We start from the raw sequence: 16,419 nt of genomic DNA, 5'->3' as shown, positions 1-16,419 counted from the left end.
CCGCAAGTTTAATAAGGTTTGACCATTAAAATGTGTAACAAAAAAAAATAATCTCAGTTGCATCACTTGAATCGACCCCAACAGTTTGGGCCCGAATTGCAACGTAGCACCGTTGCCAGGCAGGTTCGGATTTTTAATTCCACGCAAACACTCTGGGGGCGACTGTTGCTACGCTTTGACAGCTCAGGGCTGCGGAGGGACCCCGGGACAGTCGCCGACGAGGCGTTCCGGACAAAGCCGAGCGACCCCAAAGCGCTTCCATCGAGCTTGGCGACTGCTTTTGAGCCTCTAAAGTGGCCCAGTGTTGACTCGAGTTTCCATGGTCCGCCCAGTCGGCGGCTGACACTTCGCGGTGACACCTTGGCGGCGTCTGTCCTCCTTTTTTTCAAGGTGTGTCTAAACGTAGCCATTCACCGGGATGGGAGAAGAGGGGGGAGGGGGTGGGGCTAGCGGAGGCCTCGATCCAAAACTGGGCTGCGAAAACAACTATTTAGTTACGCGATCCTAAGCCCAGACCGGCTGCCACCTCTTTGCAAACAAAGACGCACATGAGCAGAGGCAGCGGTTCGCAAACAAACGCCGGCACACATAGAATCGCACGCATATATGCATTGTGTACACAAGTCTGGCAACAAGGGCGTTCACGTTTAAAGGCCCAGCCTTTATTTGCATTGCATGCGTGCGTGCGGGCGTGCCCTCATTTTTGCACTGTTGCCACCTTTAAGTCTTAGCCAAATAATTTCCATTTTTGCATTTCTAATGTTGCCATTTGCACTGTCGACCACTTTTCATTGGGCGCGTGCGTGCCTGCGTATCGACGTGCAGCCCGTGCAGCCGGGTGGGCGGGGGGGGGGGGGAGGCCTCGCGGCCATTGTCGCCGCCTCATAAAAGGACGGCGCACCAAGTGACAGCCGTGCCTAATCGGCCCCTCGAAACCCCTCCGTCACATTGCAAGCGCCGCGAGCTTCAACTCGGGACAAAAACAAAAGAGAGCGGCGGCCGTCCGCACACGGGCCCCCAGGTGGCCCCCCGCTGCGACCCCCCCCCCCGGCGGAGCGACGGGCCCCTCGTCCCGATAAGCCTCCGCGGAGAAAGCCGCTGTTTTTCCCTCCCGGCGGCAGAACGTTGGAGAGTCCCAACGCTCACGTCGCTAACCGCTCACGCCGCTTGAAGGGTGGAACTGAGCGCGAGGTGCTCAGGCAACCGCTGCCATTGAAATCAACGAGTGTTAAGACCTGCGCTTAATTGGATTAGCTAATGAATAGAAGCGTCCTAGAACTTGACCTCTTAGCGTAACGTGGAAAACAACATTCTTTCGCTCGCCCCTCCCCAAGGGGTTGGAAAAGTTTTGCGGTACTCGCCGCGTCCGGGCCCTCTTCTTCAGTCAGTTTGATCCTCCGGGTCAAGACCCCAGTCAAGTGGGATCTGGGCGGCGCGAAAAAACTTACGTCTCCGTACTGGTTGAGCATGCGAATGACGCGGTCGGTGAGGTTGAAGATGTCCCGCCAGTCGAAGTCGGGCATGTCGGGCTGGCGGTCCTCCGGCGGGCCGCTGTGCAGGAAGTTGAGGACGTGCCGGGAGGAGAAGGGCGCCTCCTCCAGGGTCCTGTCCATGAAATCCATGACGGACGGGTTGCGGATGGTGTCCTGATAGCGATCGAAAGAAACGCATTTTTTTTTTATCCAGTCGAGAGAGTTTGGAAGGCGGAAGAAAGAAGAGGGGGAAAGAAAACACATATTATCTTCGTGGGAGGGTGTTTACTTATGGAAGGCCAAGAAAATGACATTTAATACCAAGTGAATCATTAATATAAAAACCTATAAGGACACTGCTCATATTGACTGATTGAGACAAAGTGGGGCTGCTGTGTGGATATTTATATATTATGTATTTATATGGATCTCTGGGCAGCAATATTTGGCAATATTTTGCTACAAAAACTGAAGAATAGTTTTAAAAAAAAAAGGGGGGGGGTTAGGAAATGATTACTTATTCGTTACATTACTTATTACTTTTTCCTACTCCTTTTTCAGACTATGTGCGGTGTTTTGTTATGTTTTTGCTATTTCTGGCATTTGTTTTATATGTTTCTTTTGTACGTACAAATAGTTACATATTTCACACATGCTTGAAAGAATTGTGACTTCTTTCAGTTGCAGTTTTAGTTCTTCCAATGAAATGATCGCGCAAGAGACTGCGCGCTTTGCTTGGCACTCTGACTCCAAATATTCAACTTGTGAGTCCTCGCTTCTTCCAGATCTGCACTTTTTTTTTCCCCCCTACCCGGATCATCTTGACTTGGACTCCGTTTTGGAAGAACTCCCAAATCTGTGGCGCCACCTCCTCCCAGGCCTTGCCCATGGTCCGCAGCCTCTCCAGCTCCTCGAACGTGGTGTTGGCCTACGGAGGGGAGGGGGGGGGGGGGTGGTGGAGGGTGACAGAGCGCAGTGTTTGTGTCATGCGGGAGGGGTAACGCGAAATGTGTTGTGTGTACGCGACATTGAGAAACTCAAACAACGGCGGCAGCGTCACGGTCGCGCCCCCCCCCACCCCCCCCCCCCCCCCCACCCCCCCTAATCTCCCGCGACATACCGTTCCCACATCATGCCCCCTGTGAAAACCGGCTCTGCAAAGACAACACGCGCATTCCCACACACAAAGAATTCCCGCTCGCACGGCCGGCAACTGTGCAGCAACAAAAATCGGCAAATATTTACCGCACGCTTATCTCGGGGGAGAAAAGCCCCGGATACCTGCGGGTTGCAGTGCTCTGTGTGGCAAAGTACCAAAAAAGGGCCCGGCCCGGCTATTTCGGGCATTCAGTCATGTGCGGTGGGGGATGAAAGCACTCAAGAGTACACCCAATTAAACGCCTTCCCCTCGTGTGTGTCTGATGCCGGGTGACAATGGGGACAATGGCGCCCGGGGGCCGACAATGGAGGCGGTTGGCGACGACCGGCCGAGTGCATTCAGCCGGGCCCCAGTGAGTCCCGGTCGGGTTCCCACAGGGGGAGCGCTTCCTCATTCCCCCAGGGGGGCGAAAACAGCAGGCCCGGGCGGGGGGGCGGGGGGGGGGGGGTTCGTGTGTGTGGGGGGTGGGGAGGGGGGGGACCGACCTCGGAGCCGATCTTGTAGACGTGCGTCAATTGACTAAAATGTGCAGCGTGTGACTCCCAAAAACGTCAAGACGCATCCGTAGCACACCGTCAAAAAAGAGGAGCAAACACTTCCAATTCCTCACTTATGGACACAGGAGCAGCCAAGTAACGCACTGACGAACACACTGGCACCTGAACTGCATGAGGAGGCCAAGTGTTTTTCGTCGGAGTTCCTCTTTTTTTGTCACTCTTGACTCTTGATAGTCGGAGGTAAACAAGGTGAGGCAGCATTTAGTTTCTATGCAACCGCTACCTGGAACGAACTTTCCAGAAACCTGCAGGTCTGCCAGAAGCCTCAGTGCCTTTAAATCAACATTGAAGTGAAACATTATTCTATCATTATTATTATTATTATTTCATTTTTTTGCTATGTTTCAGTTCTTGTTTGAGTTGTTCAGTCTCTCTTTCTGTTTGACTTCTTTTTATGCTCGTTTTAATTCTTCCTCTTGTTTGTTTATCAACAGCGTTTGCTTTTTACGTTCTGGTTCGCTCATATGTGAAGCGCTCGCGGAAATTGCGCGACACAAATAGCCCTGCCTTGCCTTGTGGCAGAATGAGGACGGTCCGCTATTGCCAGTCATCGGGGTTTGGATTCCTTATTAAACATCCTGGTGTGCCAGCCAGAGGAACGGGGCGGGTGCACACAATTGACCCTCAGTTGAGCGTTTATTTTAAAGACGGCCCAGCAAAACACCAGAGATTTGGTTCGCTTGGCTCGGGCATTTCAGAAGAAAAAAAAAAAAACAACACAATGGACCTCATCATAATAAGAGGAAACGGGTAGAGGTGGAATAGGCGACATGGGAAAACACACGGTCCCCCGTTTTAGTTTGGCGAAAGCTCTCGCTGATCCATCCGGCATCCGGACTCTTCTTTACCTTTGCTGAGCATTGTGGGAAGCACCTGCGTTAACCATTTCAGTCAATTCAACTCTTAAACAGTTGTTCCCCCCCCCCCCTCGCCAGAGAGAGTGGAGAGGAAGTCAACAGAGTCTGGGTAAGCCATTAACCGGTTCTTGGAAGTAAATGAATTGGCCACTGTGCTCGTGCGCACAAGGGAGATCCTAATCTGACGGAAGAGTAAAAGCGAAGGACGTTTGAGGAAGTGCGGGAAGCGCCAGCGTTTTGCCGCTGCGGCGTCTTCACGTCGAAGCGTTTCCGGCCGGTTATGTAACGCCGGGCCGCGAAAGCCGCTGGCGCCAGCGGAGTGTGAGGTAGTAGCCACCGCAGCCAATCAGCTTGTGTTCTTTCCTTTTGCGAGCCCGCCATCCATGACTGCCCGGCCACCCCCCCCCCCAGCGAAGGTTCCTTTGACCAACAAGTATCGACATCTCGACACAAAAGGCCAGACACGACACGGTGGAAAGCTGATCTCCTCTCTGAGGGGACGGGGGGGGCTTCAAAAGGGGGGAGACGGCAGCCTTTGGTGGGAGAGAGCGTACGAAGATGCACACATCACCGCAGTTGAGAAAGCATGGGGTGGTGTTCAGGAAAAATAATTTAGCATTTCATCATTTTCAACACAATTCGCCCTAATTCATTCAGCACTATACAATTAAAACAAACAACAAAGCAGAGCAGCTGCACATTGCGGGAACACAAACAGCCTGTGATGATTTGTTTTTTTTCCTCGCGCCGCTTACATTTCGAATGATCTTCCTGACGGCAGGCGAGTCCGGGGCGTAGAGGATCTGCCCCATCAGCATGGGCTTGACTGAGTTCCACACAATCCTGGTGGCCGGGTTGGACTCCAGTTCTTTCATCAAGTCGTTGCAGAAAGAAGCTGCAGAGGAGACGACGCCTGCATTGCTCACATCACGGGTTTTGTGTGTGTGTGTGTGTGTGTGTGTGTGTGTGTGTGTTTTGTTTTGTGTTTTTTTGCTGCGTGCACTTCTGTTCAATCTTAATTTCAGGTGTAAGACAAAGTCTTTGTCGGTTGATTTATTGCAAAGGAATGAGCTGGGCAATATGGACCGAAACTCATATGGCGATAGGTTTTCATAAAAAAAATATCGCGATATATACAGCGTCGTAAATCAATAATCAGCCAAAATATAATTATTCTGTCAAAGTTGAAGCCAAACGTGACGTTCACAAGTAGTGTTATCAGACAGTTGCCAAAACAAATAAATAATAGATATGAACTATATGGTCTGAAGGTGTCCCACAAAAATTTGACATCATTTCGTAGGCCAATCATTTTCGCAATTGAGTTGAAACAACCTAGCTAGACTTTGTAGCTTTCGAGACAATTGCTTTTCAAATGATGTCAATTTTATTGGACCTATTACACATTGAAACTTTATCTATGACTGAGATTGAACCCAAGACGTAGGGTCGCAGTATGGTTTCTTTTATGAATAAAAAAAAAAAAAAACCACAACGGCTCCATTGTTGCAATCTCAACACAGACTTCCAGTGGGGAGGAAAAAAAAAAGAGCTGGATACCCAAACAAAGCCCTCCTCAGTGTCTGCACGGCTAATCCTCCTGCATCTGGTTAACTCACTCGTGCTGTTGTCGTACGCGTAGCGGCCGCGACCCCCGCCGCCGCCGATGCCCAGGAAGGCTTTGTAGTTGTTGTCCTCGTACCAGTTGAAGGAGGTGACCCGGGAGAAGGCGCCCTCGGTGTAGCCGCACACCAGGTTGGACGCGGCGGCCATCACCTGCCTGAAGGACAGACTGCTCTGGAAGAGGGGAGTCACGGCCCGGAGGAACTCCCTGGAGCTGTTCCTCTTGTGCAACTGACACAGCGGAGAAGAGTCGAGGGGACGAACAGGGCGAGGTTAATTCAGACGTGTGATGTGTCGTTTGAAAAACAACCTTGAGTTTATTCCATTGGCAATAGTAATGGTAACCTATGACTAAGTAATCCAACCAAAGTAATCAAACTACTTTTTTTTAGTAACAGATTAATGGAATGGGATTACTCTGGCGAAAATTGTGATGACATCACAATTACAATATCAAGTAATGATTCCGTTGCTTTTTCTGAAATATTTTGCAATCTTTGGAAATTTTGTGGTTGGTTGCACGTTACGTGCAGGAAAGCAAGGCGTTCTCAACTGTAAGGTCATCTTTTTTTCAAACTGAAGGAATTAGTAATTGATTACTCATGAAACAAAGTAGTTAAAGAAGTAATTAGATTACTTTTCGAGGAGTAATCAGTCATCAGCAGTTGGATTACTTTTATGGAGTAATCCCAACAACACTGGCCACAGGTATCATGGAGACATGCAGAATAAACAGATTCCCCGCCCGCTAGCCAACAGTGAGCATCGAAAGTACAGAAACGCCCCCCTGCAGGCGCGTGGACACAGCGGATTCTCACACTAAAAGTAAGCAAAAAGAACGCAACATTCCCGACTATTGTCAAATCATTTCAATGTTTTCACCTGATCTCATCGTCTCGGGATTGTTTTGATTCGGATGGCTTCGGCGATAGCGATGACGTATCTGTTTCCAAGGCCTGCGGAGGCCCCGTTCTGAATTTAGCCTTTCCCTCGTACGCACTGCGCCACCCCCACTGTCTGTGTTTGCGTAAAAAACCCGGGGCCAGAGGAAGCAACTGTTTCCTGGTCGGTCGAAAATAGCCGGCGGGGGTGAACTTTTGAATGGAGGCGGTGCCGTCGCGAGCCCTCGGCTTACCTCTCGGAGTTTGGCCGAGGTGGCGGAGGCGACCCGCACCCAGAGGCGAATGTCCACGCCGATGGAGGGCTTGTCCAGAACCAGAGGAAGCTGGGGAAGGGGAAAACACACACAAACAAATGGCAAAAGTTACTTTTGGAGTTTGCTTTTCATCGCTTTGCAAGGTGAAATTGGCAGTAATTTTAAATTGGCATGTGCAAAATTCTGTGCAAAAACTTCATGACCGTGAAGACCACAGGACCATCTTGTCCCTTAATTACTGCAACAACAAAAAAAAAGTAAAACACGAATCGAAAAACTTGTTTTGCCTCGAACACTGCACGGGAATCTGCGCAAACATGGGTAGAGAAGAACTTAAAACATCTCTTACCAACGTATATATCGTTAGCCTAAATAGCACCGTGGGCTAAGTCATATTTGAACGCTTTCGGAAAAACAGAAAAAACAATTTTTATTTCGCGAGCGCATTGGTAAAGTTAGGCAGATATCACAATTTGGCCTAAAAATGACTTGGGCAATTATGCCATGAGGCTAACGATATGTACATCCGTTCAACTTGTTTCTATTGTACATGCCTTGCCTTGTATGTTTACACATACCCGCCAATAAAATGTGATTCTGATCTATTAGTCAAATGGGAAATGCAAACTCAATCAGAGTCTCTTTAAAATATCCAATCTTACCAATTTGTGTTTTTCTTAAAGATGAAAAAGTTACATTTGTTTGTTTGTTTTTTCAATCAGCCAGATGGTGGCGCTTAATATTTCACACTGCAGGTAGTTTAAGCTGGCCATGTAAAGGTCACATCCCTGGAAATGATGGCAAGCGGCTCTGTGCACGTCCCCGGCCAGACGACGACGACGACGACAACGACGCACACTTGGCTCAAGCGGCCCCTGCGTGCGCCAGGACGGGGGGTTAAGGCAAAGGGCAGCCATTGTTGCCGTCTGCCTCCGCCGCGGCCCAGGTGAACTCCCACCGCTCTGTGATTACCGAGGAGAGGATTGCCTCTAAGGCAATTACAGAGTTCAGCTGAGCTAACACCCCGCCGGCCGTTTCGCAAGCGGTCAGCGCCGCCCCGGGCCGGGACCTATTTGCGACTCGCGGGCAAAGGTGCGGCCCGGCGCTGATCAAGTCGCTTGCCAGGTGAACAATACTCGCTTAAATCCAAAATGGATTTCCGGGGGGGGGGTTCTGGGAAATCCTTGGATTTTGATTAGCGTTATTAGCTTACTTCTCGGCTCACAAATGTGCTGGGTGGTTTTGTAGCAACGTTCATTCAAAACAAACACGAAAACACTTGAATATAAGCTACCAGTCCAAAGTTTGGACACACCCTATGAAAATTTAATGTTTTCTCTTATAGTATTGACATTGCAGTTTCTCACTGAAGGCATCAAAACTACATATGGACACATGGAATTATGTAGGAAAAACTAAACTTAAAAACTTAAAAACTAAACAACTAAACTTTGAACTTTAACTTTAAAATTCCTCAAAATTGCCACATTTCATAAAAAGCACATTTAGAGTTATTTCACGTGTTTTTTTTTGCTGTGCAGTTACATAGATCTTGTTCATATATTTGAAAAAAATGCAGGAGTGAGGAAGTGAGAAGGAGCGTCCAAACTTTTGACTGGTAGTTTATATATCATATGTATTTTTTTCCAGAGTTTGCAGTAAAAATTTGAGCAACGTCTTTGGTATTTATGTGATTGGTCCTGCATTCTTGTGCATTATCAGAAGAATAAACACATATTAATTGCGTCGCTACCCTTTTTTTAAAAAAAAAAAAGCGCCACCAGCTGTTTTTCACCACTGCTGCAGGTTTCACACAGCGTGACGCAACCGTGAGAGCTTGTTAAACTTTCGCTCCAGATGTGCGGGCGACCAAAGCGGACGACGCGCAGTCAGACAGAGGACGCCAGAGACCGAAACAACAACAGTGAGCCCCGCTGTTCCGAGGTGGCGTCATTCTGTCGTGGCCCAAACCCAAAGACGCCGGCAGCGTCTCGCTCTCGCAGTAAAGTTGCACATCCGCTGCACAACCCCCCCCCCCCCCCCCCCCCGCCCCCCCCCCCACACACACACACGCCCTCCCGCCAACTCCCACTGACCAGCTGGAAGAGTTTGAAGAAGTCCACGTTGGCGTAGAACTTCTCCTCGATGACCTGCAGCCGCTGCGGCGTGAGGACGCACATGGCGTTGCGGACGGCGTGGAGCGAGCGGCGGCTGGGGAAGACCAGGAATCTTTCCAGCAGGCCCAGGCTGCAGGCGACGTCCTTCAGACGCAGGTCCAGAACTCCATAGGCAAACTGGGAAAAGAAAAATCATATATATATATATATATATATATATATATATATATATATATATATATATACATATACACATATATATATATATATATATACAAAAGCGCTTTTGGACTTTAACTACTTAACAAAATGATCAAGTCATCATTATTGCGCTGCATTTATTGCAATATTTGCATTGACAGCCGATATGGCCATTCAGTATTGGTTTTACGACACTTAACGTCGTCATCTGTTAAGTGCTGCATTTCAGTTCAGTTTCGCTCTTGCGCTGTGAATGTTTACACTGAAACTATTAGTCATAATTGTGTGTGTGTGTGTGTGTGTGTGTGTGTGTGTGTGCGCGCCCTTCTAACCTGTTCGGGCCTGATCTGGGCATTTATGAGGTAGTTCACCACAGATTCAGTCAGAGGGACGTCTCTCAACAGGAATGATGTCAGCGTCTCGTCATCCTTCAGGACCGTCTCCACTTTAATGCCTCGGCCTAGATTGAGAGGATACGCACTGGAAGTTCACGCGAGTGACGCCGATGATACAAAGACCTGGACCTTGAACTGGACGTGTGGTGAAAACTCGTAACTTCTGAGAAGCAAACAGTTGCTTATCCAAAAGCGTTTCAAACTTTCACCTCCGGTGGGCCAAATGAAGGTGTGACCGTTCTTCGTATCGGGCTCCTCGCGCGTGCAATTGTGCAAGTTGTCCCAGTTGCACGAAAAGGCAATGAAACAAACAAACAAACAAACAAAAAAAAAAAACCCAGACACAGCAACTCCTCCAGAGCGCCTCATCGTTTCCTCAGACTTGTCCGTGCACGAATTGTTTTTCGCTCCGCCAAGCAGCTGGTGTGGCTCGCATCCACGTCCCAGCCCAAAACTGCCGCGCATGTCTCTGGCGGCAAGGTCACATGGGGCCAAGAGCAAATTTTGTGTGAAGAAGAGAAAGGTTGAAGAGGGAAATTGAGAGGAGTAGGAAAACGAGTTTTAGATTGGTGTATAGATAGATAGATGGATGGATATATAGATAGATAGATATGTATAGTATGAATGCATTTAACGCTACAGTGTTATTTCAAGAAATCAAACTCAGCCAAATGATGCTGTTGCCAACTTTAGTCATTGTTCTCCAGTTGCCGTCAGTTCTGCGGCCGCGCTGAAGGAAGCCGGCGCAAGCTTCCAATGCACGTTGTTGATCTTAACATTTAACAGTTGCCTCTCGATGTCAAACTCCCCCATTAAAGCATTCGGGTCGCTTTAACCAGACGCGGAAAAAAAAATCAACCGTTCGCTTGGTTCCGCGCACGTAAACTTACGTAATGCGATGAAAAAAAAAAAAAAAAAAGAAAACGACGTAGCACACGTGCACGCAAAAGGAACTATTTCGATAGAAGCCACTTCTTCACTGTTGCATAACTTGATGCGATTCACGTTTCATGGGAAATTCCTGCCGCCGTGACAGCGCCATCTGCAAGATTTTTCCTCGCAGGAGGCTTAAAGAGCAACCAGATGTAATCATTCACAGGGTGGAATGCACTCGCTCCTCACCCCGGGCCCCGTTGTCAGGGTTCTACTCTCTTAGCTAGGCGCTCTATATATGGGCCTCCTTGCATCCACCACGTCTCCCGAGACAGAGTTTGTGCGCTCCTGTTCAAGGGGAGAGGGGAAGCACGGACGGTTTGCTTTTCCCTTCGAGCAGAGCAACGGCACGCCGGACGGAGAAAGTAAGCAGATTACGTTGCAGGGCTTTTCTTTTCCTAAACCCGTGTGATGTAATGTTGTTACGCCGGGCAGCGACGCGGATGGGAAAATGTGTGACATATTACTGACACTGCCGTGAACTGTGACATACGGCGGCGACCGTCGGCCAATAATTCCACGTAACATAGCCGCGAGTTGTCATTTCAGAATCATCTGATATTCAGCAATTGCTGGTTTTATTTTTTTAGTTGTGTTTACCAAGGGGCAGCTCGTTAAATGTATTGGAGCCCCCTTCCAATTTATTATTAGTTGCGAGTTTGTGGACATTAGCGGACCAAGACTTTCTTCGTTTGCAGCCCATAGGTTGCATCCAAGCACAACGAAACAAATATAAACAAGTGGGCGTGGAGAAACCAGTCATGCACCGACCTGCCACCCGTTCAGGATGCTTTCTCAGGGCGTCCATGACGTCGCTCATGGAGTTCAGCTGCTCCCACAGTCGCCCGAACTGCTGGAACTCCGGGTCGTTGACGAGGAGCTCCTGAGCGTCGGCGTACAAGCGGGCTAATCTATAGAGAGAGGCGGCGGCAAATCAAGGAACCACACACACACACGGAAAGCAGGCAAAAGCCAAAAGCAACAATCCCGAGCGATTCTTGGCGATTTGATATCTCCGGTCTACAAAGGCATTCCCGTCCGTCGGACCCGCGGCGACGCTCACATGGAGTTGTTGTAGTTGGACACCAAGCCGGGGGATTCGCCACGGGTGGGGTACTGGAAACAGGGGTTGTTGGCGTTGCAGAAGATTCCCTGGATCCACGGCAGGACCCCTGAGGAGGGCATCGCCTTGTTGGGGAAGTGGCCTGAGGGAGAGCAGGAATATTTATGTATCGCGTTTCGTCCCCGCGGGGCGGGAGAGCAAAAGAAAGCGCTTTTGATATGTTGCCGGTCAACGTTTGCTTTCTCACACTCGTGCTGGCGGTACAGAGGGTTCACTCTCCTCAGCCATACCAGGCCCATGAACAGGACGACCGGCCACATGATCTCCACGAAGAAACGCATCTGGTTGAAGGGAGATATGATGACTCACAAGGCCTGAGCCTCCGAGGTGACTCTGCAAGTCAACAGGAGGGCTTTTGTGGAATTCGGCCCTACGTTGTGATAGGATCTGCAGATTCTTTTTGTTTGTTTGTGTTTTCTGTCTATTATTTATACCTTCAAAAGGATTAAAAGTTCCGTATTGTGCCAAATTTTTTTATATGGTTTTTATTTTAAACTGGGTACTAAAGCTGCCTCACAGGATCCAAAAGGTTTTTTAAAATTCCAAGTGAACTCCATATTTAGCCATGTGTTTACTGCCAGAATGGACTTTTAGCTTTCCCATTAACACTGATTCTGAAAAGCAGATAAAAGCACAAAAACAGGAGGAAGGAGGCTCACGTTCTAATTACATAACACTGGTTGTTGCGCGAGCTTTGCACATGCAACCTTAATTTATTAGTTTCCGTATTTTGTGACATTCCTGTATATTCGGATTGCAATTAAAACACACAAATAAACTGCAAGTAAATACAACATGGCAATCTGTAATTGTGTTTTTCCGTAGTCTGTGCGTCCAAAAACCTTTAAAGGGTTTTTAATGAGGTGTTTTACCCTCTGCCTCCTGCGGACGGTCCAGTTCTTCCACAGCAGGAGTTTGACCTGTCGTCCAGCCCCCATGCCTCGTCCTTCGCACCCCCCGCAGGGGCTGGCACAAGTTGACAAACCTGTGTGGAGTCAGCCCACAACTTTTCATTATCTATCTGACAGCCAAAATTATACTTACATCAGCTGAAGGCTAACGCTAGCTTTTGAGTTGAGGTTAATGTAATGGCTACCGGTTCTACCACTATCTACACACGTATTACAGTCCATACCCAAAATCCCCAACTACGGCAAACGTACAGCCCTGTTTCCAAATGAGTCCACACAGCAACTCAACAGTGATCACTAATCCGCCCATATGTTTGACAAAATTGTTGCTTCTTGCTGCAGGAGTGTCTCTTACCTCAGAAGGACACCTCCACTCCGAAGTGACATCCAGTAAATAAAGCATACCGTTGCATGTTGTACCGAGCGCTCCTCGAGGGTTGCTAACACAGCTAGAATCCAGACCTTGTGAATAGTTAAGCAGATTGATTTAATCCCCTCTCAGTGCTGGGAGACGGCTAACACTTTCATCCATTTGTGTAGGGCCTACATGACCTGTACACCTAGTCTGTAGTATTATAATGCAATTATGCTTTAACGAGGGAAAAAAAAACGAAACAGAAAACTCTTTTTTGTTTTCCTTTGAGAAAATGTCGTGCTGAATAGATGCCCCCTTATGTGATGGGGATACAAATTATGTAATGCAAATCCGTTTCTTTCCTTTTTTTAGCTGTGAAAGTTTAAAGGTCTCATGCCATGACTTGATATTTCCCCAGATTTCAGTGGTGCAGCCCTCGACATATATATTTGTTGTTGTTTTTTTTCTTCATAAATAAATACCAATGAAAAGTTGCATATTCAGCCCTCTGTTAAAAGTTGATACCAGTCAAAAATGTTGTGTGTGGTGTCTTCCAAATGTGTAAAAGACTGACAAAAAGGCGGCCTAGAGGCTAAATAAAAGCCTACAGTATATTAGATTTTGTACAATTTATACAACCGTGGCGATTATTTAGACATCATTATCAGAATCAAAGCCATACGTATCGATACGTACCGGAGTCCGGACAGGAGATACGAAGGTGGCTTAGACTTCCATGACCATTTGTCACCATGAAAATGTTTGGCGGGGGGAAACAGATGTCTGGCTAATGATAGAGGGTGCTCCAAAGATTTCAGAAGTGCCCCTGAATTCATATTCAAACACAGAACACGCTCAGACGACCCAATTAAAGTCACGCAAACGTGGCATTCTGTACAATTTATAACATTTTCAGGATATTCAACACAACAAGTAACACCCAATTATCTAAGCATAACGCTCTCCAGACAAACTTAAAAGCTATATTTAAAGTTAGCCTAAAAACAGACATTAGCTTAAAAAAAAAAAAAAAAAGCCGATTTGACGAAGTTAGCTTAAACCAACGTACACATTAAAAATTCCCAAAGGACGTAATGTTAACCTAATATCTGTGTGTGGAATTTCAGACGTTGTGTTGCGCAGAATAATTCTAATGTGAAAATAATTACCTGCGTAACACGACGCCTCAAATTAAAATAGTTGCTATTTAAGCGAAGTCAATTGTCTTGTAATTGCGTAGCAACATATTACGATGCTAATAAACAAAGTAATTCGCCTTAGCCTACCTGTCTCATCATGTCTTTGTCAGGTCATTATGATTATACTGAGAGATGACATGTCTACAGATTTTATTTATTTATTTATTTTTATCTTTAGCACCTTTGTTATCTTCTATCTTTCGTTTACCAACTGTCATCCTAACAACGTTTGTTAGGAGTCAGTGTTGTGCCAATGTTACTGAACACAATTCAGAGAGAGAGAGAGAGAGAGAGAAACAAATCTCAGTTATTCAGATATATTTTAATAAGTTACAAAAAGTGGTTTTCATGTACCTGCTTTTCGCACAATGAACATTGCATCTTTTTTTTCTGCCAACCTAGTACATTACCATGAAAAAAACAGTACAATTTAAATAAAGGATAGATTTCTGATTAATTACAAAAAAGTGGAAAATTTGGTTTATGATAAAAAAAACAAAACAAAACTATTTCAGTTGTATGAAGAAAAAAAAATGGGTGGAAAGGAGAAAATCGGCTTTGGCAATGGAGAAGTGAACATTTCATTTCGGAAAAAACAATAAGGTAATGCCATTATATAATACAGTTGCATTTTCTCAAAGCTTTATGCTCATCTGTAGTCGCTGCCATACAAGTCTACCAGTATAAAAACAAGTGGATGTATACATTTCGCACACAGTGCTTCAAACAATACCAAACGCCTTAACAAATACCCAGTTCAGCATGAAAAAGAGGCATTGTGATGCTTTAAATACAAGTCATTTACAAAAAGCTCGGTAAGAACCAAAATGTGTATAACAGTTCGATTTTTGAAACTCCCCCCCCCCCCCCCCTCCAAATAGTGCGGCCTCATGCAAACAACTTTTTTTTTTTTGGTATATACATTAGAAAACCTGCAAGAACTTACAATATATTCAAACAAAATTGTGATTGCACAGTTTCAAAAAGAACTATAAATACTCTGACGCGGTGCCCAGGGTGTACGGAGAAAGTGATTGGTAACTGAAAAATAGGTGAAACATGCACACACAATTAAAAAAAAATGTAAAAAAAAAAAAAAAAAAATACACTGTTTGTCTGAAGTGCATCGTCGGTCTTTTGGGGGACCAAAAAAATGTTTGTGTTCTCGTCCACACAGTGCCCATAATTAAGATAGAGGTCGAAACGATCTGAAACGGTTTCAGGCGTGCAATGCCCACGTCTGAGCACTGTTTCTACTTGTTTCTCCAGCTATTCCTACACCTTCATTCCATCACACAAAGTGTGCCTCCCGATGTTCGACCTCCTGGAGGCGTCTGGACCTCAGTCTCTGGTAGACCGGCTTGCCCTGGTTCGGGCCCAGCTCCTCTGGGCTGGAGCTGGGCGACTGGGACCCGGCCGCCCGCTCGGCCTCGGCGTCCTCCTCCTCCTCCTCCGCGGGCTCGTCCACCGACACCTCGATCTCGATGCCCAGCTCCACCTCTTCCTCCTCTTCCTCCTCCTCTTCCTCCTCCTCGTCGTCCTCCTCTTCCTCCTCCTCTTCTTCCTCCTCCTCCTCTTCCTCCGCGCTGTTCGCCGACGCGCAGCTCTGCGGCGCTTTGGCTTTGCTCTCCGACGGGGGCTTGTAGAAGGTCCCCGGGGGCGGTTGCAGAGTTCTGGGCGCCCTGAGACCTTTCGTGACCAGGCCGGACTTGGACACGTTATCCTCTCTTTTCAAAGTTCTCCCAGGCCGCACCGTGACCGTGTAGGGCCTGTTGGGGTAGATGGTGCTTATGCCGCTCCCGCCGGTCTCGAGGGAGAAGATGGACGCGGGGGAAGACGAGGGGGCCGAGTCGTCGTCCGCCGAAGTCCTGTCCGCCGGCGAGCTCGCCGCGACCTTGACGACCTTGGTGGAGATCTCGTGCTTGTACTGTTTGTCCCACGTCCTGCGCAAGGTCTGGGTGTCGATGAACGTACTCCTGTAGTGGGCGCCCGCCCTGGATTTCGCCGTCTCCGTTTCGTCCACCTCCTCGATGGACGGGCCGCAGCCGACGCCGCCTCTCCTGTCGTCGTGGTCGGCGCTGTTGCGGCTGTTCTTCTCGTCCACACGGCCGCGCCCGACCCTCCTCTGGTCGGCCGGCAAGCTCACCGGCCGGGAGGGGAGCCTGCGGGGGTGTCGGAGCTGGACCCTGGTGACGGTGATGTGCTGCGAGCGGCTCAGGCCCCTCTCGCCAGGCTTCGGGGCGTCCGGGCTGCTGGGCGACGCGACCCCGTTGAACGCTTCGGAATCGACTTCGTCGGCTTCGGAGAGAAAGGCAAACGTCAGGTCAAGCATGAAGTTAAGAATGCTAACATTCACCCGGG

General features: G+C 48.0%; 2 protein-coding genes across 4 annotated transcripts in view; both read right to left on the bottom strand.

Moving 5' to 3' along the window:
- abca4a (ATP-binding cassette, sub-family A (ABC1), member 4a) overlaps positions 1-13,688 on the bottom strand; it is a 31,986-nt gene extending 18,298 nt beyond the window's left edge. The window contains exons 1-13 of the mRNA XM_076013717.1: positions 13,556-13,688; positions 12,860-12,966; positions 12,466-12,578; positions 11,781-11,874; positions 11,534-11,675; positions 11,242-11,381; positions 9,475-9,602; positions 8,921-9,118; positions 6,804-6,893; positions 5,665-5,899; positions 4,801-4,940; positions 2,284-2,400; positions 1,449-1,646 (exon numbers count right to left, since the gene is read on the bottom strand). Coding sequence (XP_075869832.1) covers positions 1,449-1,646; positions 2,284-2,400; positions 4,801-4,940; positions 5,665-5,899; positions 6,804-6,893; positions 8,921-9,118; positions 9,475-9,602; positions 11,242-11,381; positions 11,534-11,675; positions 11,781-11,874; positions 12,466-12,531 — 1,548 coding nt within the window. The 5' untranslated portion in view covers positions 12,532-12,578; positions 12,860-12,966; positions 13,556-13,688. The remainder of the gene's footprint in view (positions 1-1,448; positions 1,647-2,283; positions 2,401-4,800; positions 4,941-5,664; positions 5,900-6,803; positions 6,894-8,920; positions 9,119-9,474; positions 9,603-11,241; positions 11,382-11,533; positions 11,676-11,780; positions 11,875-12,465; positions 12,579-12,859; positions 12,967-13,555) is intronic.
- Positions 13,689-14,361: 673 nt separating this feature from the next.
- Positions 14,362-16,419, bottom strand: part of arhgap29a (Rho GTPase activating protein 29a) — a 33,277-nt gene continuing 31,219 nt past the window's right edge. For all 3 annotated transcript variants that reach the window (XM_076013680.1, XM_076013681.1, XM_076013682.1), the window contains one exon: positions 14,362-16,356. In XM_076013680.1, coding sequence (XP_075869795.1) covers positions 15,350-16,356 — 1,007 coding nt within the window. In that variant the 3' untranslated portion in view covers positions 14,362-15,349. The remainder of the gene's footprint in view (positions 16,357-16,419) is intronic.

The sequence above is a fragment of the Nelusetta ayraudi genome, unplaced genomic scaffold, assembly GCF_046127955.1.
Source record: "Nelusetta ayraudi isolate G7.1 ecotype Tasmania unplaced genomic scaffold, CSIRO-AGI_Nayr_v1 ptg000155l, whole genome shotgun sequence".
Lineage (NCBI taxonomy): Eukaryota > Metazoa > Chordata > Actinopteri > Tetraodontiformes > Monacanthidae > Nelusetta > Nelusetta ayraudi.
The sequence above is the reverse complement of the archived record's forward strand: the minus strand, read 5'-3'. Positions and strand labels throughout refer to the sequence as shown.